General features: G+C 36.7%; 1 protein-coding gene across 1 annotated transcript in view; it reads left to right on the top strand.

The window, feature by feature from the left end:
- Positions 1 to 27,570, top strand: part of LOC148949675 (uncharacterized) — a 177,707-nt gene that overhangs the window by 130,932 nt on the left and 19,205 nt on the right. Inside the window, exons 10-11 of the mRNA XM_089092753.1 lie at positions 8,123 to 8,409; positions 11,235 to 11,348. Of these exons, the coding sequence (XP_088948879.1) occupies positions 8,123 to 8,409; positions 11,235 to 11,348 (401 nt within the window). The remainder of the gene's footprint in view (positions 1 to 8,122; positions 8,410 to 11,234; positions 11,349 to 27,570) is intronic.

Raw genomic sequence — 27,570 nt, 5'->3', positions numbered from 1 at the left:
TGGGTATTCGAGTTAAATCGGGTATTCTATTTAAATCTAAGGCTACTACTCACTATAAGTCCAAGCCATTTGAGTCTGACACAGTTTAACACGCTCTTTCTCCATCACAATCGATCCAAAGCCTCCCTCTTTACGCCCACCCAGGAAGTTCCTGTTTCCCTTAAATATTTCTTTATGACATCCTCCCACCCCAATCGTGAACGACCTGCTTTCCGTTTAGTCCTTGACGGTTGGTTGAAAAGGACAATCTTATGCAATCTATCATCCTTCATCCGCAGGACGTGCCATAGCGATCTCTACCTTTCTCTTATTATAACCCTATAAAGTGGGATTGAACCGCACTTTTCGTACAGCCTACTGTTTGAAATATGGTTATTCAGTCGGGCTAGGAATAACGGTCAGGAATACGGTCAGCCGGGTACCGAGAACAATCCATGAAAAATTTCTCTGGGAAGCATCTAGCAAACCTAATCCACTTTTTGAAGCACCCATGCTTCAGAAACATATTTGACCACTGTCGTCACTGTAGCTTCCAATATTTAATCTTGGTTTGCAGACTTATCTTCCTATTCTTCTAGACTTTCAAACTGCAGGGTTTGGACTTGCCTATAAATTCAAATAAAGTCGTATATTTTAATGCACTCCTATAAAATGCCTATGTTTTGGTTAAAATCCTATTATTCCTATATTTTTGGCTAAAGATCACCAAGAAAATTGCTCATTATTTGCAATGTTCACTGCTCGTTAAGTAAGCCAAGATGTGCTCTTCTTTGCTTTTGACTCTGCTTTTAGGATGTGCTGTCTTTCGGTGTAGATCAATAATTAATTACAACTGTTGAGCTGTTCGAGCTTAACTAATGCTTTGTGTTGGGATCAGTAAGCTGCTTCTGCCTGAGCTATGCTGTTGTGTTGACTTAGTAGCCTATGTTCTGTTTTTTGTCATGTTGGGCCTGTCCGAAATGACAGAAGATAAGTATATAGGCTAGCAGTCTCTGCTTAATGAGACTGTGAGTTCTTGCGACTCATGCGTTTCCTGGCTGAACGCTATAAAAGGCTGATGCGAATGCGGCCCAGTTTCAGACATATCCACATTTTTTCTTTTTATGGCCTTTTAATCGTGTGATGCTATTTTGCAGGTGATGCTTGGTAATTGAGTATGGGGCCTATCCAGTTCAATAGTTCATGGCTTGCTAAGACGGATTGCAGCGGTAGAAAGATTGGCGAATGGTGTAAGACTGGGAACGACCAGTACTCGTTCTTTTGCGAACTCTGCTTGAAAAATCTTGGTTGCACAGCTGGGGTTGCTCAGCTAAACCAACATGTGCGATCTGCAGAACACAAAGCCGCAGTTACTGCTCAACTACATCCACTACAGCGTCACCTGACCGGACACTCTTAAGTTGATGAAACCACTAAGGACAAACCATTAGTTGGTACAAGTATGTTTTGTGAGCTTGATGCCGCTTATAAAGCTGAGTTAATGTGGGCACTTCAGATAATTAAGAGTTCCATGTCTGTTAGATCTTCTGGCCATATTGTTACAACCTTCCATGCAATGTTTCTCGGTAAGATCCCCGACGGAAAGTCCCTATGTGCAAAGAAACTCATGTATCTGATCACCGATGCGCTGCATCCTTACTGTAAGCAAATGCTTGTGAAGGACATTCAGTCATATTTTGTGCTAGAATATGACGAGACCACCAACAACGCTGGTATGAAAGAGTTACAGATACGTGTTCGATATTGGTCCTCATATGGAAACGAAATCCAGAGCAGACATTTGTGCACAAGTTTTATGGGCCATGTCACATGTGATGACCCGTATAGGAAGATTATGTCAGCCATTGAGCAGAATCAGCTGCCACTTGAAAAACTGATCACGCTGGGAAGTGACGGACCAAACGTCAACAAAAGCGTTTGGAACAAGTTCAATGCCAAAAAAAGAAAGTGACAGGAAAGGAAATGTTGAACATTGGTACTTGCAACATCCATATAATTCATAACGCTTTCTTGAAAGGTCTTCAGGTGTTCGGGGAAGAAAGTTCCTACTATGTTATTCTTGTGTATTCATTTTTTGGCGGCTGGCCTGCACGTTGTGAAGACTATTGAAAGTGCCAAAAGAAAGGGGGAGTGCCAGAGAATGCTTTCATGAAGCATGTCCCAAGCCGCTGACTGACTATCGGACGTGCCCTCGCTAGAATCATGCAGCAGTGGCCGGCAATCCTAGAGTACTTCCTGAACTTCGTGCCGAGAGAGAAATAACTGAAGAATCTTCTGTCTACTCCCAAATTTCTGAAGATTGTGGCTTATATCAAAAGTGCGACGATGAAGGCCCAACTCGAGTTTGTTCTAGCCTCAGCAGAACTGTTCGTGAGTTTCACCCAACTGTTCCAGAAAGAAGACCTCTCATTCATGTTCTGCACTCAGAGATCAAAAGACTAGTTGTGACGCTTTGCGGATGGGTCTTCACTCCAGATATCTTGACCGAGACTGAAAATTTCTCACCAGAAATGTTGAACCTTGCTGAAAAATTTGCAGAAAAGCCTATAGTTTCAGAAAATGTGGAACGAGCTTTCGGCGAGAAAGCAACACTGAAAGACAAGGCCATTTTCTATGTCAATTTGCGAAAACATTTTATTGCGGGTATTCGACTTATTTTGAACAAATGTTCTCTGGAAAAGGATGGTTTTCTAGAGGCTTTACGCTGTTTGAGTCCGATCAACATGAAGTATTCAAGAAGCATTTCAGACAAAGCCGTTGTAGCACGCGACATTGCGATTGGAGTAAGCTCAGACGTCGCCCATGCTGAGTGGCTGCTTTTGCAAACGGAAACTGGACCCCCTGAGGACATTACTCGGATCGATCATTCTTGGAGCCATTATTTTGGACTGGGGAATGAGCGTGGGGACAGCAGGCACCCGGAACTTGCCAAGTTTATCAAAGCGGTGCTGACGTTGGCGCATGGCAGCACAGATGTTGAACGTGGGTTCTCGCGTTCTGGTAGGATTCTCGGTGAAGACCATGCCTTGATATCTGAATGCGTTCTGGATGCGAGACTCATGGTATATGACACGTTGAGGTTTTATGGAGGGAAACCAGAGCGGTTTGTTATTACAAAAGAGCTGTTGAATCTTGCACGTTCCGCACGGTCTCAGTATCAACAATATCTGGATGAAAAGAAAGAAGAAGAGCTATCCGAGAAGGAGAAAGCAGCTTTTGAAGAGAACAGCAAGCGGAAGTTGCAGGAGGTCCACGACAAAAAGAAAGAAATAGAAGACCTGGAAAGCAAAAGGATAAAACTTAGAGCATCAGAGCGAAAAAAAAAAAAGAGAACAGTAGCAGATACTCTACTTCAGGAAGCGACCGACAGAATGAAGAAGGCTGCCGAGTCCAAGAGTTCCATAAACATTGCCTTAGCTGTTTCTTTGATCGAAGGAGCTGTGAAATCCAGAACAAGTGAAAGAGAGTAGATGGTGGGATCTGTGAGAATGGATCAGTCACTTGCAAAGAGAAAAAATGACCTCATATCAAAATTGATGCCCAAGAAGCTGCAAGAGTGATTCCAAATATTTGACCTGTATCAGTCAATCGTTGGCACAGTATGTGTATCTGATTTTTTGCTGTTTTTTACTATTTGTACATTTTTTATTTGAAATAAAAAAATAAAAAAAATAAATAAATGCAAAACTCAGGAAATGACGAATTTATGTGACCAGGCATACCACGCCATCTACCGCAGATCTGATCCCGAGGACTTCCGAATCCTATATTTGGCCTATATTTGGGGCGGGGAAATCCTATAAAAATAGGACAGAGCCTACAATTTGAAACGAACCGACCTGTCCGAACCCTGAAACTGTGAAAAAATACCCTGAGCCTTGGCTATTCTACTTTTAACATCTTCACTGCTCCCACCGTCTTTACTAATAATACTACCAAGGTAAGTGAAGCTATCCACCTGATCAATATTTTCGTTACATAACGTCATGTTTTCATCTTCACTTATTCCTAGCCTTAGCGACTTAAAAGCCCATCAAAATGATCCATATAAAGGGGGATAGAACACATCTCTACTTAACTTCTGATTTAATACGAAACTAGTTGCTAACCTCGTTTCCTTAACCTTAATCTTTAACCGCAGGAGTGTTATTCTCGTGCATAAAACTAATCCCTTTAACGTATTTATCTGGTATACCATACAAGGATAAGACTTTTGTTAAAGCTCTTCTACCAACACAATCGAACGCTTGCTAATCTATAAAACTGAGGACCAAAGGTGTTTGATAACTCAGGCACTGCTCAATTAGTAATCTAAGAGAGAAAATTTGGTCAACACATTCTCTACCCTTTCTAAAACCATGCTGCTCTTCTCTTATCACTTTGTCTACAACATCTCTCAGTCTAAAAATTATAATATTACTAAGTGATTTTCTAACTACAGAGACCAGACTAATGCTTCGATAATTACCACACTCAACCTTATCACTTTTCTTATACAGTGGTTTGATTAAGGTTTTCCTAAAATCGCTAGGTACTGCCCCTATTTCAAAAATCATATTCATAATTTTCACTAACATATATCTAACTTCAGAGCCACCATATTGAAGAAACTCATTTACCACAGTATTAGCACTTTGGGCCTTATTATTTTTTAATCCTTTTAGTACTGTCTCAAATTCTTCCTTCACGTCCAAGGTATCACAAACTTTTTATTATCTTTTCCTGCAACTCTATCTCGGCTTAGCTCACCCTAAAAATGTTCTGCCTATCTCTCTTTAACACTTTCCTTATCACTAATTTTGGTCCCTTTCTTTAACTGGGACAAGTCCCGATTGACTATTCCCTCTCAAATTATTAACAGGTTAGTACAATATTTTACTATTATGCCGTCTAGCTGCATATTCCAGATCCTCGGCAATTTTATCCATGATCTCCACTGCGCGTCCTTAGTTCATATTTTAATGCTTTCCTCACTCTTGTTTTCATTGATCTATCACTCAGATAATTCTTATACAAGCCCCTTCTCCTCTCTATTAAACATAAAGCTTTTCCACTAATATTCCTAGCTGCGTTTCTTACTGTTTTCCTTAAGATACTATCAGCAACTTCACAAATTGTTTTCCTAAACTTGTTCCATTCACCTTCTACATTTTCAAATTTTTAACTCTCCAGTTTTGTATTCAACTGTTCAACTATTCTAATGGGTATTCTAATTCCTTGTTCTAATTAATTGGGTACGCCAATTAAATCTAATTAAATTCTAATTGATACTCTTAAATCGAATATTCTAGAAATTGAACACTGAAATATTTTTAAAATGTAACCACTTGATCATGTTACTTTATAAATCGTTTTATATAAAATTGGGTATTATATACTGTAACATATATTTTGATAATCCTGTTTCATATTATTGACTTATGATTTAAGTCAGATTATTGACTTGGCACTTTCTAGCTCTGCAATGGTTTTTTTTGTCAGGTACTGAGATCAGACACTTATTACTACCCTAGTTTTAGAAATACACTAACTAAACTAATTATTCTCATTATAACACTGAAAAAACGCAAAAAAAAACTAGATGGCGTTTATAGTTTTTTTTTGTCGACACTAGCGCCAGTTCCCACTCTGTATGTTATCCATACTCTAATTTAACCCAAGCAATAAATTAGGAACAAACGCTTGAAAAGTTTGACCTGTCATTTGGAGACAGAATTTCGAGGATGCCACTGGCATCATCGTCTGGTAAAAGTGGCACTTATGTAATTTTTTCCCTGTGTTTTTATGTTAAATTGTCCCAAGTCTGCCTCCTTTCAGTTTCCCTTGCTCCTCGGGGCTATATGTAGGCGTGGCTAGCTTTGACTGCTCAATTTTTGTCCTAGAATGTCTATATCGCAGTGTTAGCCCGATATTTCTACGCTCTGAGTCCAATGTGTTAACATTCGTCTTCAATTCTGTATTCTGCCTTGAGCTGCCAAGTGCTTTTGGACAGGGTTGCCACCCGCTGAGGAAAAATCACTAGATTGGAGTGACTTTTTGGTTGGTTTAGTGATTTTCTTTAATAATATAGTGATTTATGTGCTGATTTAGTGATTTTTTTAAATCACTAGAAATAATGATGAATCACTAGGGGGTAACCCTGCTTCTGGATTACCTGAGTTAATATATGACCGGAAATCACCTTACCGGTAAGTGCCTCCTAGAAAAAGCCTTAATTGACCTTTGACGAAATTTTGGATTACGACTCTGAGATCGATTTGACCCAGGGGCGTAATTTGCAATGGGGCAACTGCCCCCCCCCCCGGCTGCAATTTAGCTTCTTTAAAATTATTGTCAAAACTAAGATAAACCCGCATAATTCAAGCATTCACAGAAATGGGTCAGTTTTCTTTCGTATGTCTTTGCCTTTATGGTGCTATATGGCTGATTTTTCAGTTTTCATTATCGTTTTCAGTTATTTGAGAAAAAAAAGGGCTCAGGGTGTCCAATCCCACCCCCCCCTTCCTTCAGGATTTTGACGAAATTTTGCCTTTGCCGGATTTCTGGCATAAGTGATGGGGGATCAAATTTACATATCTCCTGTATTAAACACTTTTCAAAGACAATTAACGAGCAAATTACTATAAATATGATTGAAAAGCATAAGGCGTTTTTTTTATAACGATTTCCTCATGGAACCGATAGAATTGCGCAAAATGATATTTAGACTAGGTATTGCTGAAAAATATATAGGAACCTACCCAGCAGCGGCCTTTTTTTGTGGCATTTTTGATTTGCTTGAAAACCGATTAAGAACTATCCTTTTAAAGCTTAAAAAAATGGTTAGAAACTTTTATTTTGTGATTGAACTAGGCCTCTCCCATTGTTTTCCAAAAATCCGTTCTTTTTGTTAAATCATTCTACGACAAGCATTTTTGAAGTTTCTATAACGAAGCATTCTATAAAAACCTTATATGCCCCCAGGGCATAACTTACAACCCGTGCCCTGAGGGCTGTGAGGGAAGTGTCCTCCTCAAATACATCATTTCAATCTGAAAATCAACTATGTTGACCAAAATAGTCATCTCAGATTTTTGATTAGAGGTGCTGGGCTAGCCAATGGGTGTAGAAAGGGTGTTAGTTGCCTTTCAATAACTTATGACCCTTAAAAAGGATACTAGAACTATTGATTTCCATTCAAACGGGCTCCCTTTGAAGTTTATATAACGGCCTTTTCTATATGAAATGCCTCTGAAAAAAAAAATTAGAAAAAATAATAAAACATTTGAGGTGTATGGCCTTTACTATAGGCAACGCTATAGCGTTGTCTCTGATCATGGAAGGAAAATACATAAGTAATATATCACACTTAGCTTTCACTGTCATTTCCCCTCGTAAAACTATCCCCATTCGATACTAGTTAAACTAGGGGGGGGGGGTCCCGGGCCTTTCGATTTAGACTGAAACCACGATTCCGTCCTTGGTTTTGATAAACTCGTCTATTAGTTTTCTAATAAAGCCTATTTGTAAACAACCGAAAATTTGCATAATTACGGTCTTTGCTCCAGGAGCCTTTGGGATCGTGTCATCCCCGGAGTCAGGCTTATTGAACCCTTCGACAATTTTTAACGAAAGGACTATCTCTTTAATTTTTTTTTTTTTACGATATATCATGTTGGTTTTCGGAGGCCTGGGTAGAAAAAAGGCATAGGGAGGGGGCTGGTTATCCTTCAATCCCTTTCAACCCTTAAAAAGGGTAAGCTACTAAAAGTTTCAAAATTAAAATTATTCCCCTCCTAAGTTTCTGTGATCATTCATTCTGCAAAACGTCGAGAAAAAAGAATATTACATGGGAGGCGTATAGCTCTTTACCTAAGTGACGCTGGAGCATTGCTTCTGAAAATCATTACATTAAAGTTTTTCCTTCGGATCTGGTTTCAGGAGTTTTCTGGCGTACAATGGGCGTTGAAATGGCGGTTGGGTGCCAACCTGACGTTTCAGGTTTTCTTAAGTTGACCTGATGTTTCAGGAAAGGGTTTTATAGGTAGCCTGCGGTTCATTTCAGGAAAGGAAAACTGGAGACCTGAAGTTTCAAGTTTCCTGAAGTTGCAGGAAAGTTTTTTATAGGTATGGTTTATTTCAGGAAAGAAAAACTAGCAAGACTTTGTGAAGAGTTCAAAGATCCGACTGTCCAGTTAGCCTATCGTAAAGAAAAAGCAAATCTCAAGAAGACGAAAGAAGAAGAGGGCAATCTAGCTAGAAAAGAAAATGACGAGCTCAAAAAAATGGAAGTTGTAGATGGCAGCATTCAAACAATTGACAAGGAGGCCGAATATGCAACTAGGCCTCAAGCGAAAACATCTATTTTATCGAGCAAAGGAAAACAATCTCTCAAACAGAAACATTCAATAAATATAAAACTCAAATTAGGTATATTTTTTCTTTCCTAAGGTAATATTTAAAAGAAAAGTCGCGCCCCCATATGTTTTGTATATTAAATGGTACTGGTTATGGCTCATGAACTGAGGTTACGGGTAGTTTTGCCTCCCGAATTCCAAGGTCCCTAGAACCCTAAACTGGATAACCAATAGCTTTTTAATAGTTCTAAATGCACTTCTTAATGGGATTTCTACTGCATGGTACGGATCATTAGTAAAAGGCTATAAGTTCTTTTGCGTTTCAAAACAGTATCGATTTTTATTTTTTTTTTTTTTTTTTTTTTTATTTTTTTTTTTTTTTATTATGTTCAATAAATAATGAAACAAAATTTGTTTATCCCTGCTAAAGATAGAGCGACTTTGGACCAAAACTAAAAACAAAACAATGTGGCATTTTAAGGCACTAAAACAGTGGGGTCAATTGGGGGGGGGGGATCAGGTTTAACTTTAATAAAGCAAATATTTAATGATTAGGAATCCAAGCGGAAATCAACCTTATTATTAAAAAAATAGCTTAGTTTTACAAAGGGGCTGAAAATTAAAAACAAAATGGCAAAAAAAAGAAACAGTACAAGTAATAACAGTTAAGACAGTATTAATGTGACACAAACCTTTTAGTAAAGAGCGATTTGGACTCTTATTACTTTTTTTCACTTACATACTTCCTATGGAAGTTGTTGTATAAACTTGAGAAGGGGCTTATTCAATTGGAAGTTCAAAGTTTTAGTGCCGTTTTTAAGAGTCAAAAGTGATTGAAGGGCAACCAACCCCCTCTCGTGCCTCTTTTTCCCCAAAGACACCTAATCAAATTTTGAGAAAATAATCTCTCAAAAGGTCTAATAAAAATGTCTCTGGAGATGACACCTATCCACCACAACCCTTGAGACAAGGGCTGTGAGTTATGTAATTCGCACACTTTTTATATATGGTATTTTGCTATCGGAAAAGGGGGCATGATCCTTGCTGTCCAAAAAGATCAAGGAGATTCATGTGAAGCTTTCATGGAATGTTGAGGGGAGTGTTGAACACACTATGTGCATACAGGTTGTCAAAAGGGCTTGTCTCAGGAATGGCTTAGGCCCTAAGTTCCAACTTAATACCATGAGCCTTAGGGCATTAAGTTGGAACTTTCAGGGAATAATGAGGGAGATGATGAATTGACCAAAAGGCATTATGATCACGCTACTACTTTTACTGCTACTACTACTCTACCGCAACTATTACCAAGGCTAAAGGTGTTAAGGGTATTAACATAATGGTGAGTGTCGAACTAAACCAAAGCACATTATGTGCATACAGGTTGTCAAAAGGGCTTATCAGCAATATTTTACGAATATATTAGAGTATTAATTTGATACGTATAGGGTATGATGAGGAGGATTTTCAATTGACCAAAAGGCAATACGTGTATACTATTGCTGATGCTGCTACTACCGTTACTACTACTATTGCTACTATCAAAACTACGATTATTACTAAGGTTAAGGATATTAAGGTGGAAATATCCGGGAAATTTAGGAGAAAGTTGAACTGAATCAAAACACTGTGTGCATGTGGGTTCTCATATTAAGTTGAAGCTTAAAGGGCCTGTTGGGGGGGATGTTGAACTAACCAAAAAGCAATGTTTACATGTTCTTAGTCCTAACTCTACCGCTACTAAAACTACTAAAGCTGAGGGTATTAAGGTGAAAATTTCAGGGAATGTTGAAGGAATGTTGAACTAAATCAAAACACAGTTTGTGCATGAAGGTTGTCTAAAGGACGTATCAGCATCGTCCCACGAACTGATTAGGGTATTAAATTGAAACTTTCAGGGTATATCGAGGGAGATGTTGAAAAACAAAACAAAAAGCGCAATGTCCATACTGCCACTAATACCACTGCTGAGACTAAAAGTGTTAAATTGAAACGCTAAGGGAATGTTTTTAGAGGATGTTCAACTAAAACAAAACATTTTATTTGTACATAGGTTGTCAAAAGGGTGTATCAGCAATATCTCAGGAACGGCTTTGACCATTAGGATGAAATTCTCAGAGTATGTTGGGGGGGGGGGATGTTGAACTAACCATAACTCATTATATGCATAATACTAATGAGATTACTGTTACCGATGAGACTAATGGTATTAAGGTAAAACTTTCAAAGAACGTTTAGGGGGAATTTGAATTTAACCAAAGCACATTATGTGCATGCAGGTTGTTAAAAGAGCTTATGAAAAATACCTTTGGAACGTCTTAGAGTGCTAAGTTGAAGCTTTCAGAGCATGTTGAGAGTGATATTGAACTAACTAAAAGGCACTATGTATATGCTGCCACTATTGCTACTTCTATTACTATTACCGCTATTACTGCTACTGAGGCTAAGGGTATGAAGGCGAAGTATTCAGGGAATGTTTACAGGGATGTTGAACTAAATCAAAACACACTAGCAGCATGCAGGTTGCCAAAAGAGTATATCACCAATTTCTTAGGAACGGCTTAGAGTACTAATTTGAAACTTTCAGGACATTTTGAGGGGGATATTGAACTAACGAAAAGGTGTTCCGTACATACTGCTACCGGCACTACTGCTGCTACTTCTGCTATTACTACTGAGGCTAAGCGTATTAATGTAAAATTTCTTAGGGATCGTTTAGAGGAGCCTTGAGCCAAATCAAAACCCGCTTTGTGCATGCAGGTTGTCAAAAGGGTGGATCAGCAGTATCCAAGAAATGATTTAGGGTTTTAAGTTCAAACTTTCAGGGGATGTTGAACTAACGAAAAGGTCACTATGTGCATACTGCTGTTGCTAAAACTAGTACTACAACTACTATTACAGTTACAGCTGCTGCTACTACTGCTACTAAGGGTATTAAGGTGAAGCTTTCAGTGAGTGTTGAGGAGGAATTCAGGGAGTGTGCAACTGGTACTACTACTGCTACTCAAGCTAACGGTATTAATGTGAAATTTTAAGGGAGTGTTTAGCGGGATGTTGAACTAAATTAAAACACACAATGCCAATTCAGGTTATCAAATGGGCGTTACAGCTATGTCCCAGGAACAGCTGAGAGTATTTGGGTATTTAGTTGAAAATTTTAGTGCATGTTGATAGGGAAGTTGAACTAACCAAAAGGGTCTATGTACGTACTACTACTACTCCTACTGCATCTACTACTATTAAAACTAAGAATATTAAGGAGAAATCTTCATGGAATTTTTAAGGGGGATATTGAATTAAATCGAAAAGCGCTATGTATATGGTACTTTGTGAAAAGGCTTATCAGTAATATCTCAGGAACAACTTAGGGTTTTCAGTTGAAATTTTCAGGGCATGTTCAGAGGGATGTTGGACTAATAAAAAGGCACTATGTGCATACTACTGCTACTATTACCAGTAGTACCACTGCTGCTTCTAATACTACTATTACTAAGGCCAATGGTATTAAGGTGAATCTCTTAGAGACTGTCGAGGAGGATGCTGAACTAAATAAAAGCACACTATGAGATACAGGTTATCATAAGGGCGTATAAGCAGTATCTCAGAAATGGTTCTAAGTATAAGTCGAAACTATCAGGGTATGATGAGATGAGGGGATGTTAAACTAACCAAGAAGGCACTATGTGAATACTACTTCTGCTACTACCACTGCTATTGCTAATGCTGAGGGTGTTCAGGTAGGACTCTCAGGGATGGCGAGGGTGGTGTTGAAGTAAATCAAAACACCATGTGCTTGCAGGTTGCATTTAAGGTATGACTTAGAGTATTAAGTCAAATCTTTCAGGGTATTTTGAGGGGGGTGTTAATCTAAATCACAACACACTGTGTACATGCAAGTGGTAGAAAAAAGGATGTGGCACTAGACCCTTAAGGTCCGCACCGGTGGTGCTGATCTCCGTCTCTAGGCCCTTCAGCCAGGAAGTGCAATGGGGGCCAGCCATCCCATGCTTTCGCTTTCCATTTAGTTCTAAATGGCTATATTCATGTCCATCTAGTAAAAAGGGGTCTATCTAGTATAAAGGGGTATATCAATGCCCATCCATGTTTGTCACAAGGGCGTACTTGTAATATCTTTGGGATGGATTAAGTTGAAACTTTCGGGGCATGTTAAAGAGCGTCTCTAATTAAATATGGATGTTAAAATGGTGAATCTGCAAAATATCTGGAATGGCAAAGGGGACAAAAGTGAAACTTCCAGGGGATTTTGGGGTGTATTATGAACACAATTTAAACGCAATTTATGCAAGCATTTTGTCAAAAAGGCGTATCAGTAATATCACAGGAATGGTGAGGGTATTAAATCAACCTTTCAAGGCTTTTACAACTCCTACTACTGCCACTACGACCAGTTACGACTGAGACTGCTTGTGATTGTGACTGCGGCTCCAACTGCTTGTGCCTGCGACTACTTGAGACTATGATTGCGACAAAATGTAGATTTGACAGGACTAACTACTTACGTCACAGCTACTTACGATTGTGACTGCAACTACTTACGACTATGACTGCCAAGACTTGACGCAGTGACTTCGACTACTTTTGACTGTTACTGCAACTACTTGGAACTGCAACTGCGGCTACATGCGATTGTTGCTACTTGTAACTACAGCTGTGACTATTTGCGACTGCCAATGCTGCTACTGATGCAGCTACTACTAGTACTACTACTGCTACTACTTTTGAACTAAATCAAAAAGGTTTAAGTACATCCTGGTTATCAAAATGGCATAGGCGCAAAATATCAAGAATGGAACAGGGTATTAACTTGAAACATTCAGGGAAAGTTGAGGGGATTGTCCAAAGAATGTCTGTGCAAAATCTTATGAAAACCCAGGGTATGAAGTTGAAGTAACCTTCAGTGTATGTTTTTGGGGATGTTACACTAAATCGAAAGACACTATGCGTGTCTAGTTTTTTTTCAAAGAGTATATCTGCGATATCCCGTGAACAGCTAGTGGTATTAAGTCAAAATTGATAGAGCATGTTGAATTGAAATTGAACTAAATTAAAATGCACTATGTCCATCCAAGGTTGTCAAAAGGGTGTATCTACGATATCTCAGGAAAGGCTAAGGGAATTAAGTTGACTTTCCCAAGGTATGTTGAGAGGGATACTTGATTAATATTTGCCTATACTCAAGGTTACTACATTATGGAGGTTAAAATTCCGTAAGTCCTACAGAACCCCAAAGGTTATGCAGATTTTCAACACATATATTAGACGTTTGTTTCCAAAACCAACAGTCCATAGCATGGGTACCCGCAGGGGGGGGGGGGGGGCCAAGAGGAGCCTTGGCCCCCCTAGAAATCGGGAGTGTTAAATAATTATGAGGAAATCAAAGAAAAAAGAGCAGAGTAAAGAAAAACCATGGAAGCATAACAGCAAGTAAAAAAAAAAAAAGAAAAAAAAATTCTAATGGTAATGAATGGTAAGCTAAAAGCGAACATTATCAATTACAAAAGCATAAGAACCTAATTTTTTATAACATTATATCAAAGAATCAGCCTTTTATGGTGACTCCAAATATGTATTTTTTCAGTTTGAAGTTAAACATCAAAAGCTATTCTTATATTAGAAAAAAAAATCTAAAGAAGGGGCAACCCTCATAAAATATACGCCATCAAATTCAGCCTGTCTGAGTACTCATGAGCCAATATCGCTACTGTAATAAGAAATGTTTTTCTCATTTTGTATTTTCCTCAGAACGGATGCGTGTTTTTTTGTGTTTATTATTTGTTTCAGATTTCAGTGATTATTGATGTAGTTGTTTACTCCGAAAAAGATTTAAGTTTTTATATTTATAAAGCTCAAAGCTGTCAGATATATCGGTTTTCCGTATTCAAAATGAAATTAAGAATATAAATATTGCTCAGTAACATTCAACACTTCCAGCCTTTTTTTTTTACATTGAACAAACGCCTTTAAAATGCTTTACTTTTTACAATTATGGAATCTGGAGACATTAAATTTATCAGAGTTTGATACCAAATTCAAAAGTATCGATATTGCTCAATCATACCCGTCCAAAATATCGGCATTGCTCAATAAAACTGAACTCCAGGAGTTCCTATCTTATTTGTCATTAGTAGGCTATTGTTTTGTGCATTTTGTTTGTAATTACTTTATCTTTTTCATTTTACATACTTTTACTTTATTTGACAGACGTATTTCATTATCCTTCTAAAATTTTTAGTCTCAATTCTTTCCTACCCACCAAAAACCAGACAGAGAGCGTGTTTATAAAACTTTCGTTTACTAAAACGATTTTAGTAAAGGTAATTAAATAAAAAAACATTTTTCAGATGAAAGTAAGGAGCAACTTTAAAACCTAAACCGAACTGAAATTATGCCGTATATAAGGGGGATTGCCCCTTCCTCAACTCCTGGCTCGTTAAGCTAAAATTTTTAGTTCTTTAGAAAAGCTCCTTTTTCCAATTTAACGGACCTTGTGATCCAGAAAATTTTCTGATCCAACCCACCCCACCCCGCGTACAAACTGACCCAACGTCCCGTCCTTCATTATAACTGATGTGAATTTGCAAATCACTGTATATAAGTTTATGATAAAGGAAACAAATCAGTTTATTTAAACGAAGCTTTGAAACAAATTTCAGTCCTGTTTTTTCGGCAACAAGGAGGCAGATACCACCCGCAGTACAATTATTCAGGCTTCTATTACATTTATCGCCTTTGACTATTAATAAGGGCACTAGCCCTCTCAATTCCCTATTAAATGAGTCCTTTTTGAAGTTTCTACAGCAACGCTGGCAAAGACCTAATTTCCATAACTTTCAACTACGTTGAACAAAATGTCTATCTCAAAATTTTTATTGGATATGTTTGGAGCCCTCCAATTACTTTCAACTATTAAAAAAGGCACTAGCCCTTTCAATTTCCAATCGAGTGGGCCCTTTTTAAGTTTATAAGACAACTTTCTCTATAAAAACCTTATATTCCCCCAGGGCATAACTTACAACCCTTGCCCTGAGGGCTCTGAGGGGCTTATCATCCTCAAACACCTAATTTCCATAACTTTCAACTACGTTGAGCAAAATGTCTATCTCAAAATTTTTATTGGATATGTTCGGAGCCCTCCAATTACTTTCAACTATTAAAAAGGCATTAGCCCTTTCAATTTCCAATCGAGTGGGCCCTTTTTGAAGTTTTTAAGACAACGCTTTCTATAAAAACTTTATATGCCCCCAGGGCATAACTTACAACTTTTGCCCTGAGGGCTGTGAGGGGCTTATCATCCTCAAAGACCTAAATTCCAGAGCTTTAAACTATGGTGAACGAAATGGGTATTTAAAAATTTTGATTGCATGTTTTTGGGGGAATGGTGGGTCTAAGAGGGGGGTTTGTTGCCCTTCAATTGCTTTCAACTATTAAGAAGGGCACTAGCGCTTTCAATTTCCAATGAAATGAGTCCTTTTTCAAGTTTTTACGACAACACTTTCTATAAAAACTTCATATGCCCCCAGGGCATAACTTACAACCCTTGCCCTGATGGCTTTGTGGGGGGGGGGAGTTTTAATCCTCAAAGACATAATTTTTGGACCTTTCAACTACGTTGAACAAAATGTTTATCTCAAAATTTTGACTGGATATGTTTGGGGAAATGTTGGTCATGAGAGGGGGGTTAGTTGCCCTCCAATCACTTTCGATTATTAAAAAGGCCGCTATCCCTTTGAATTTCCAATCGAATGAGTCTTTTTTTAAGTTTCTACGACAAAGTTTTCTATAAAAACCTTATAAGCCCCCAGGGCATAACTTACAACCCTTGCCTTGAGCGTTGGGGGGGAGTATCCTCCTTAAAAACATAATTCGCAGATCTTCCAACTGCGTTATACAAAATGTATATCTCAAAATGGTGATTGGATGTGTTGGGGAAATGGCGGGCGTGAGAGGGGGGTTAGTTTCCCTCGGCTATCAAAAAGGCCGCTAGCCCTTTGAATTTACAATCGAATAAACCGTTTTTGAAGTTTCTACAACAACTCTTTCTATAAAAACCTTATACGCCCCCAGGGCGTAACTTACAAACCTTGCCCTGAGGGCTGTGGGGGAAGTGTCCTTCTCAAAAACATAATTTCCAGATCTTTAAACAACGTTGAACAAAATGGGTCTCTGAAAATTTTGATTGGGTGTGTTTGGGGAAATGGTGGGCGTCGAAAGGGTGTTAGTTGCCGTCCAATCACTTTCGGCTATTAAAAAGGGACCTAGCCATTCCAATTTCTAATCGAAAGATACCTTTTCGAAGTTTCTACGACAACTTCTTTGATACGAAGTGCCCTGTTCTAAAGGGAAAAAAATATATAATAATACATTGTGCCAACATCGTTCTCTACTTAGGCAGCGCAAATGCGTTGCCTATGAAAAATACAAAATTACGAAGGCCTTGAGGAATGAATATCCTTGTATATATATTAAACTGTCAGTCGATACTCATTTGTTTTATTTCAGTAGTTTTCGTTATGATTTTTTTTTTTTTTTTTTATGGTATGAGAAACAAAAATGTATAGCTCGAAATAAATATCATACTCAATAAATGAATTAAAAGAAGACACAGGGGGCGTCATCCCTACTCCTCTTTGGGGTAGTTTCTGCTTACTTTAGTTTGAATTGGTTATTTATTGTAATGTCTGGTTGTTCTGGGTTTCATTTGTTTAATGGTGTTTTTTTTTTTTTTTACGGTTAAAAAAATATTTAACTTTATATTTGCTCATCTTTCGTTTAATCTAGCTCTTTACTTTTTTTTGAAAACCTCTTTACTAGAAAGTTTTTAAAAATTTATTTTTAATGAGAGTGTTTTTTTTTGTTTTGTTTTTCTGGGTTGTTCAAATGAACCCAGTGGTTGTAATAAAAGGACTCTATTTGATTGCAACGAAAGCTTATTCAAGCCAAAAAAGAGACTGCGTCACGGTAAAGTTTCATTTCTGCCATTTTGCGGTGCAAAACGACAATTTTGGCCCAAAGAGGCCCAAAATGTAGCTATGGAAAGGTTGTTTCAAATGTCAAAGGTTATTGTTTTGCATGGTATTGCTTTGGTCCGTAAGGAAATATGGAATAAACGACACAAAAAATAAACGGTTTGTATAGCTAAGCTCCAAGGGATTATGCATCGCTCAGAAAATATAGGCAACGCTATAGCATTGCCTATAGTAAAGGCCATACGGCTCCAATGTTTTATTATTATTAACTAAACAAAAGAAGTTTTTTTTTAACTGAAAGTAAGGAGCGACATTAAAACTTAAAACGAACAGAAATTATTCCGTATATGAAAGGGGCTGTCCCCTCCTCAACGCCTCGCTCTTTACGCTAAAATTTTTCATTGTTTAAAAAAATAGAGTTGTGAGAAAGTTTTTTATTGTTTTAAAAAATAAAGTTGTGAGACAGAGTCATTCTTTAGCGTAAAGAGCGAGGCGTTGAGGAGGGGACAGCCCCTTTCGTATACGGAATAATTTCTGTTCGTTTTGAGTTTTAATGTTGCTCCTTACTTTCAGTTAAAAAAAACTTGTTTTTTTTAGTTAATTTCTGAACGCTTTTGAATTAAAACAGCTTTGATTTTGGCTCATCGTACATGAAGAATTGAAACGAAATTCGCATATTAATTTTCCTTTTTTGGCTAATCGGCATTCTGAAAATTTAGTTCTGACACAAATTGAGAGTTAGCTCACGTGACGAATTTCCATATTCATTTGTTTTTACTCCGAATACTATGGATTTTGCCCCCTAGACAATACCTTAGCCATTAAGTTAGTTTTCGAATTTTATTGGGATACAAAACCTCAGAGCCACACATGCCATGTAAATAGAATAGATAGTTCTTTTCAAAGAACAAAAAAAATTAAGCGTAATGAGCGAGGTATTGACTAGGCAGCGAACTCCTTTATATTTGTAATAATTTCTCTTGCTTTCAAGTTTTAATGTCGCTCCTTACTTTAAGTTAAAAAAACTTGTTTTTTTTTTAAATTTCTGATCTTTTTTTAAAAAATGCTGGGAAATCTGGCGCCCCCTTCATGGAAATATTCCTTACCCCAAGGAAATATCCTCCGTGGAAAGATCCGCCCCCGGAAACCCTACTCCAACCCCGCCCCCCCACCAGAAAAAAATTCCTCCTGAAAACACCGGTATACCACCCAAAAACCAAAACTATATGTAAACAATGGACAAAGTTTATGACTTGCAGCCCTTTTCCCCAGGAACTCTGGGGATTAAGTGATACACAAAGAAAATTTATTAGATTATCGACAACTTTGGACAAAAAGGTTATCTCAAAATTTTGATTCGGTGACTTCGGGGAAAAAATGAGTTTGGGAGGGGGCCAAGTTGCCCTCCAATTTTTTTGGTCACTTGAAAATGGCACTAGAACTATCAATTTCCGTTCGAATGAGCCCTATCACGATATTCTAGGACTAATGAATCCATACGATCAGCCCTGAAAAAAAAAAAAAAAAAAAAAAAAAAAACGAACAAACACGCATCCGTGATGTTTCTTCTGGCAAAAAAATACAAAATTCCACATTTTTGCAGATAGGAGCTTGAAACTTCTATAGTAGGGTTCTCTGATACGCTGAATCTGATGTGTGATTTTCACTAGAGTTCAATGCCTTTTAGGGGTTGTTTTCCCCTTTTTTCGGAAATAAGGCAAATTTTCTCAGGGTTGTGACTTTTAATTAGTAGGATTAAACTAAATGAAACTTATATGTTTTAAACCAGCGTAAAACCTTGTTTTTTTTAATATTTCTATTGGTATCAAAATTCCGTTTTATAGAGTTTCGGTTACTATTGAGCCGGGTCGCTCCTTACTTACGAACTGTTTGATTATTATTTATTTTTTTCCCAGAAGCACTTCATATAGAAGGGGTCGTCGTAGAAACTTCAAAGAGGGCTCATTTGATTGGAAATCGAGAGTTCTAGTGCCCTTTTTAAGATTCAAAAGTGATCGGAGGGCAACTGCCCCCCCCCCAAGTCCTTTTTCCCCAAATACATCTGATAAAAAATCTTAGATGGCCATTTTGTTAAGACTAGTTCAAAGATCATATAAGAAAAACTCCTTTACGTACGGCCATTTCGTTAAAATAGTTCAAAGGTCAGATAAGAAAAACTCCTGTGTCGACACCCCCCCCCCCCGTGCCCGGGACAAGCGTTGTAAGTATTGCTCTGGGGCATATATGGTTCTTATGGAAGGTATGCTCGTATAAACTTCGGGGGCTCATTCGATTGGAAATCGAGATTACTAGTGTCCTTTTTAAGGGTCAAAAGTGATTGGAGGGCAACTAGCCCCACCCCCACGCCCATCCTTCCCCCAAACACATCCAATCAAAATTTTGAGATAGCCATTTTTTTCAGCGTAGTTGATTTTCTGATAGAAAATATGTCTTTGATGGGGGCAATGCCTCAAAACCCCAAGGGGAAGAGTTTTTAAGTTATGCTCTGAGGGCGTATAAAAACGATGTTGGCTTAATATATTATTTATGATTTTTTTCCTTTAGAGAAGGGCACCTGGTATCGAAGTAGTTGTCGTAGAAACTTTGAAAAGGGCTCATTCAATTGGAAATTGGAATGGCTTGTACCCTTTTTAATAGTCGAAAGTGATTGGAAGGCAACTAACACCCCTTCCACGCCCACCATTTCCCGAAACACATCCAATCAAAATTTTGAAATAGCCATTTTGTTCAGCGTAGTTGATTTCCAGATAGAAATTATGTCTTTGAGGAGGACACTTCCCCACAGCCTTCAGGGCAAGGATTGTAAGTTATGCCCTGGGGAAATATAAGGTTCTTATGGAAGGCGTTGTCGTAGAAACTTCAAAAAAGGCTCATTCAATGGGAAATTCAAAGAGCTAGTGCCCTTTTTAATAGTTGAAAGTGATTGGAGGGCAACTAACCCATCTCTCACGCCCAACTTTTCCCCAAACACATCCAATCAAAATTTTGATATAGCCAGTCTATTCAACGTAGTTTTAAGTTCTGGAAAATCAGGTCTTTGAGGATGACAACCCCCCCCCCCCCCCACAGCCCTCAGGGCAAGGGTTGTAAGTTATGCCCTGGGGGCATATAAGGTTTTGTATAGACAGCGTTGTCGTAGAAATTCAGAAAGGACTTATCCGATTGGAAATTCAAACGGCTAGTTCCTTTTTTGATTGTCGAAACTGATTCTAAGGAAACTGACACCCCTTCCACGCCCACCGTGTCCCCAAACACATCCAATCAAAATTTGATATAGCTATATTGCTCAACCCAGTTGAAATTCTGGAAATTATACGTTTTAGCAGGACACTCTCTCCGCAGTCTTCAGGGGCAGTTATAAGTTATGTCCTGGGGCATATATGGTTCTTATGGAAGGAATGCTCATATAAACTTCAGAGAGGGCTCATTTGATTGGAAATTGAAAGTTCTAGTTCACTTTTCAATTGTCAAAAGATATTGGAGGGTAGCCAGCTTACCCCCCCCCCCCCCACCCCCAAACCTCTTTTTCCCAAATGTATTCAATAAATATTTTAAGATAGCCGTTTAGTAAAGAATAGTTCAAATATCATATAACGAAAATTTTAGTGTCGAGACAACCCCTCAGGTCCCGGCGTCAGGCTTTATAAGATATGCCCATGGGGCGTATATTGGTCTTATGCAACGGATGATCGTACAAACTTCAGATATGACTCATTTGATTGGAAATTGAAAATTTCTAGCTCAGTTTTTAAGAGTCAAAAAAGATTGGAGGGCACCTAGCCCCCCCCTCCACGCCCCTTTTTCCTCAAACCCCTCCGATAAGAACTTTGTCATAGCTTTTTTTTTAATAGTTAAAATACCACATAACGACAACTCGGGGTCAAAACAGCCCCCCAGGGCCCGAGGGCCGGTGTTTTAAGCTATGCCCTGGGGGAATATATTGTTCTTATTGAACCCCCCCCCCCCCCCGCCCCTTTTTACCCAAATGCATCCAATAAAAAATTTAAGATAGCCATTAAGTTAAAAATTGCTCAAAAGTCTGGTAACAAAAACTCAGGTGTCGTCACAACAGTAGAAGTGACCCTAAAGCCCCGGGACGAACACCGTGCTGCCATCTACAATTTAGTTTAATGCTGACGGGACATAATTTATTCAAGGATTATCGATCGAGTCTAATGGGGGTCAAGGTCAATCGATCTGTTGTTGTTGTTGTTTGGCCACGAGTAATGGCATGAGGGGTGATTGACATACTCGAGGGGGGGATTATTGATTCACGTCTGGGGGTCAAGGTCAATCGATCTGTTGTTGTTGTTTGGCCACGTGTAATGGCATGAGGGGTGATTTACATAATCGATGGGGGAATTATTGATTTACGAAGGGGGAATTAAGAAACATTAAGGCTTCTTTAATCTTAGGTCTGTGGGATAAACGTTCATTAGGTCAGAGAGAAAAATTAATATACTATTTTTAAATAGGGCTTCGCGAAGGGGGAATTAAGAAACATTAAGGCTTCTTTGATCTTAGGTCTGAGGGATAAACGTTCTTTAGGTCAGAGAGAAAAATTAATATACTATTTTTAAATAGGGCTTCACGTATGTGGACTTAAGAAACATTAAGTCTTCTTTAATCTTAGGTCTGAGGGATAAACGTTCTTTAGGTCAGAGAGAAAAATTAATATTCTATTTTTTAAATAGGGCTTCATTGATCTTTAGTGTCATGAATTATAAATGACATCACTTGTTATCTTGGAATTATGTGGGAGTCTAAAGAGATAGAAATTCTATTTTTAAATACGGCTTCACGGAGCTTTAAGTCGGAGAGATAAATTGATATTCTAACGAAACCATAATAGTTTAGCTAGGAAAATTTATGAGATGAAGAGATTAACGTAGGAAAGGGTTTCCTAGAAATTTGAAATGTGAAAGCACTGAGATGCCAAACAAAAGGAACACGATGAAATTACTTTTAGGGATTATTTGGGCGAAACTGTTTTAGACAGCTTATGGAATTATTTCGGCGAAACCGTTAGAGACGTTGATTTAAAAGATGATTTAAAATACGATTTTTGAGTGTGGTCGTTATAATACACAAGTTCCATTGAACAGTGTTGTGAGGTCCCCTACCCCAACCCCAAAGGGTTCCAATCCCCCACCCCAACCCCGAAGGAAGTCCCCGGTACTCAAAGGTTCCCAGGGCTCCCACCCGGCCCCCAGACCCTCAAAGGCCCACCCCAGGCCCCCCAAAGGCACATCGAGCTCCCAAAAGACCACCGGGGTCCCAAAGGCCTTCACCCGGTCACCAAATGTCCCCCAGGCTCTCAACCGGCCTCCAGGACCCCCAAAGGCCCTCCACCGGCCCCCAAAGGTCCCCCAGGCTCCCAAAGGGCCCCCCACCCTCCCCTCCCTCTCCCTCTCCTCCCCACTCCTCACCGTCACCTCCCCCTCCCCTTCTCCCCTCCCCTCCCCTCCTCCCCTCCCCTCCCCTACCCATTTTTTTAATATTTTTTGTGCATTGAGACACAGAAGGGACACCCTCCCCCAAGGGTCCCCCAAACACCCTCCCCGGGCCCCCCAAAGAGTCCCCTCACCATTTTTTTAATACTTTTTTATGGCTTTTTTATATCTTTTCTGAACAAGTTCCATTCATAATGTCATTCCTAAACCCATTTTCCAACCTCAAAGAGTCCCCACCCCAATTTGTAAATACTTTCTTGGATTTTTTAACATGGTATTTTTTAACTTTTTACGTTCCGACCTTTCTCAAAGAGTCAAATTTAAAGTTCTATTCCACATATTTTCCCGGAACAAGAAAAGTCCCAAGACATAAAAAATTTAAAGTTCACTTCTAAATTTTTCCGTAGAAGAGAGGAAAAGTTATACTATGATTGTGATTATTTTCTATGAAGATAAAAAATTTCACTTTAATTCTAAATTTTCTTAAATTCAGTTCTGACCATTCTCAAAGAGATAAAAAAATTTAAAGTTCTGTTCCAAATATTTCCCCGGAAGAAGAAAAGTTCAACTTCGATTCTGAATTTCCTCAATGAAAATTAAATAAGTTATTGATCATTTCTATTTTCCCAAAATAATATAAAATTTTCCACTTCAATTCAGATTTTTCTCAAACAGATGAAAAAATTTAAAATACTGTTCTAAATTTTTCAGAGAAGATAGAAAAGTTATTGTTCTCTTCTGAATTTTATCAAAGAACATAATTCATTTCTAATTTCTCCAGAGAAAATAAAAAGCTTCCACTTAAGTTTTAAGTTCACCAAGACATAAAAAATTTAAAGTTCTTTTCTAAATTTTTCTTTAGAAGATAGGAAAAGTTATACTATGATAGTGATTATTTTCCATGAAGATAAAAAGTTTCACTTTAATTCTAAATTTTCTTAAATTCAGTTCCGAATTTTCACATAGAGATGAAAAAAATTTAAAGTTATGTTCCAAATTTTCCATATAATATTGGAAAATCTATACTTTGACCGTTAATATTCAAGTTCTCTTCTGAATTTTACCAAAGAACACAATTAAATTCTAATTTCGCCAGAGAAAATAATAAGCTGACACTTCAGTTTTAAGTTCGCCATGACATAAAAAATTTAAAGTTCAGTTCTAAATTTCTACATAGAAGATAGTAAAAGTTATACTATGATTGTGATTATTTTCTATGAAGATTAAAAGTTTCACTTCAATTTTATATTTTCTCAAAGAAGTGAAGAAAAGTTCAACTTCGATTCTGAATTTTCTCAATGAAAATGAAATAAGCTATTGATCATTTATATTTTCCCAAAATAATATAAAAATTTTCCACTTCAGTTCAGATTTTTCTCAAACAGATGAAAAAATTTAAAATACTGTTCTAAATTTTTCATAGAAGATAGAAAAGTTCTTGTTCTCTTCTGAATTTTATCAAAGAACATAATTCTTTTCTAATTTCTCCAGAGGAAATAAAAAGTTTCCATATCACTTTTAAGTTTACCAAGACATAAAAATTTCAAGTTCAATTTTAAATTTTTCCATAGAAGATAGGAAAATTTATACTATGATTGTGATTATTTTCCATGAAGATAAAAAGTTTCACTTTAATTCTAAATTTTCTTAAATTCAGTTCCGACCTTTCTCAAAGAGATGAAAAAAATTAAAGTTCTGTTCCAAATATTTTCCCGGAAAAAAGTTCTAGTTCAATTTAAAATTTTCTCAACGAAGTGAAGAAAAGTTCAAGTTCTCTTCTGAAGTTTACCAAAGAACACACTTCAATTCTAATTTCTCCAGAGAAAACAAAAATCTTCCACTTCAGTTCTTTATTTCACAAAGACATAAAGAAATTTAAAGTTCAATTCTAATTTTTCGGTGGAAGATAGAAAAAGTAATACCATACTTGTGAATATTTTCACGGAAGATAAAAAGTTCTAGTTCAATTTAAAATTATCTCAACGAAGTCAAGGAAAGTTCAATTTCTCTTCTTCTAATGTTACCAGATAAAATAAAAATATTCAACTTCAGTTCCTTATTTCACAAAGACATAAAGAAATTTAAAGTTCAATTCTAAATTTTTCGGTGGAAGATAGAAAAAGTAATACCATACTTGTGAATATTTTCATGGAAGATAAAAAGTTCTAGTTCAATTTAAAATTTTCTCAATGAAGTGAAGGAAAGCTCAAGTTCTCTTCTGAATTTTCTCAATGAAAAAGAAATTAGACATTGATCATTTCTATTTTTCAAAATAATATAAAAATTTTCCACTTTAGATCAGATCTGGCTCGAAGAGATGAAAAATTTAAAATACTGTTCCAAATTTTGCAATGAAGATAAAAAAGTTCATATTCTCTTCGGAATTTTACCAAAGAAAACAATTCAATTCTAATTTCACCAGAGAAAATAAAAATCTTCCACTTAAGTTCCTTATTTCACAAAAACAAAGAAATTTAAAGTTCAATTCTAAATTTTTCGGTGGAAGATAGAAAAAGTAATACCATACTTGTGAATATTTTCCCGGAAGATAAAAAGTTCTAGTTCAATTTAAAATTTTCTCAACGAAGTTAAGAAAAGTTCAAGTTCTCTTCTGAACTTTACCAAAGAACACACTTCAATTCTAATTTCTCCAGAGAAAACAAAAATCTTCTACTTCAGTTCTTTATTTCACAAAAACATAAAGAAATTTAAAGTTCAATTCTAATTTTTCGGTGGAAGATAGAAAAAGTAATACCATACTTGTGAATATTTTCACGCAAAATAAAAAGTTCTAGTTCAATTTTAAATTTTCTCAAAGAAGTTAAGGAAAGTTCAAGTTCTCTTCTGAACTTTACCAAAGAACACACTTCAATTCTAATTTCTCCAGAGAAAACAAAAATCTTCCACTTCAGTTCTTTATTTCACAAAGACATAAAGAAATTTAAAGTTCAATTCTAAATTTTTTGGTGGAAGATAGAAAAAGTAATACCATACTTGTGATTATTTTCACGGAAGATAAGAAGTTCTAGTTCAATTTAAAATTTTCTCAACGAAGTGAAGAAGAATTCAAGTTCTCTTCTGAATTTTACCAAAGAACACAATTCATTTCTAATTTCACCAGAGAAAATAAAAATATTACACTTCAGTTCTCTATTTCACAAAGACATAAAGAAATTTAAAGTTCAATTCTAAATTTTTCGGTGGAAGATAGAAAAAGTAATACGATACTTGTGATTATTTTCACGGAAGATAAAAAGTTCTAGTTCAATTTAAAATTTTCTCAACGAAGCGAAGGAAAGTTCAAGTTCTCTTCTGAATTTTCTCAATGAAAAAGTAATTAGACATTGATCATTTCTATTTTTCCAAATAATATAAAAATTTTCAACTTTAGTTCAGATCTGGCTCGAAGAGATGAAAAATTTAAAATACTGTTCCAAATTTTTCACTGAAGATAAAAAGTTCAAGTTCTCTTCGGAATTTTACCAAAGAACACAATTCAATTCTAATTTCTCCAGAGACAATAAAAATCTTCCACTTCATGTCTTTATTTCACAAGGACAGTGAAATTTAAAGTTCAATTCTAAATTTTTTGGTGGAAGATAGAAAAAGTAATATCAGACTTGTGAGTATTTTCCCGGGAGAAAAAAAGTTCTAGTTCAATTTAAAATTTTCTCAACTAAGTAAAGAAAAGTTCAAGTTTTTGTCTGAACTTTACCCAAGAACACACTTCAATTCTAATTTCTCCAGATAAAAAAAAAATCTTCCACTTCAGTTCTTTATTTCACACAGAAATAAAGAAATTTAAAGTTAAATTCAAATTTTTATGTGGAATATAAAAAAATTATTACAATACTAGTGAATATTTTCATGTAAGATAAAAAGTTATAGTTCAATTTAAAATTTTCTCAACGAAGTGAATGAAAGTTCAATGTCTCTTCTGAACTTTACCAAAGAACACACTTCAATTCTAATTTCTCCAGAAAAAACAAAAATCTTCCACTTCACTTCTTTATTTCACAAAGACATAAAGAAATTTAAAGTTCAATTCTAAATTTTTCGGTGGGAGATAGAAAAATTAAAACCATACTTGTGAGACTAAAAATTATGATATTTATTCAGAGTTTCAACTAGCTATGGCTAAGTTTTATAAAGACAATCTATTTTCTTGAGAAAACAAACAAAATCAGATAAAATGTTCAATGTTCCTTTAGTACCTACGCAATTAGACTAAAAATGAAGATATTTATGCAGAGTTTCAACTAGCTATGGCTAAGTTTGCTAAAGACAAGCTATTTTCGTGCGAAAACACAAAAAATCAGAAAAAATGTTAAATGTTAAATTAGTAACTATGCAATTATTCTTAAATGAAGATATTTATGCAGAGTTTTAACTAGCTATGGCTAAGTTTGCTAAAGACAAGCTACTTTCTTGCGAAAACACAAACAAAATCAGAAGTAAAATGTTCAGTGTTCCTTTAGTACCTACGCAATTAGGCTAAAAATGAAGATATTTATGCACAGTTTCAACTAGCTATGGCTAAGTTTGCTAAAGACAAGCTATTTTCTTCCGAAAACACACAAAATCAGAAAAAATGTTCAATGTTCCTTTAGTACCTACGCAATTAGGCTGAAATGAAGATATTTATGCAGAGTTTCATCTATCTATGGCTAAGTTTGCTAAAGACAAGATATTTTCTTTCGAAAACACAAAAAAAATCAGAAAACATGTTCAATATTCCTTTAGTACCTACGCAATTAGGCTTAAATGAAGATATTT

The sequence above is a fragment of the Artemia sp. Qi Xiang Cuo genome, chromosome 8 (genome assembly GCF_049724085.1).
Source record: "Artemia sp. Qi Xiang Cuo chromosome 8, ASM4972408v1, whole genome shotgun sequence".
NCBI classification, from domain to species: domain Eukaryota; kingdom Metazoa; phylum Arthropoda; class Branchiopoda; order Anostraca; family Artemiidae; genus Artemia; species Artemia sp. Qi Xiang Cuo.
The sequence above is the reverse complement of the archived record's forward strand: the minus strand, read 5'-3'. Positions and strand labels throughout refer to the sequence as shown.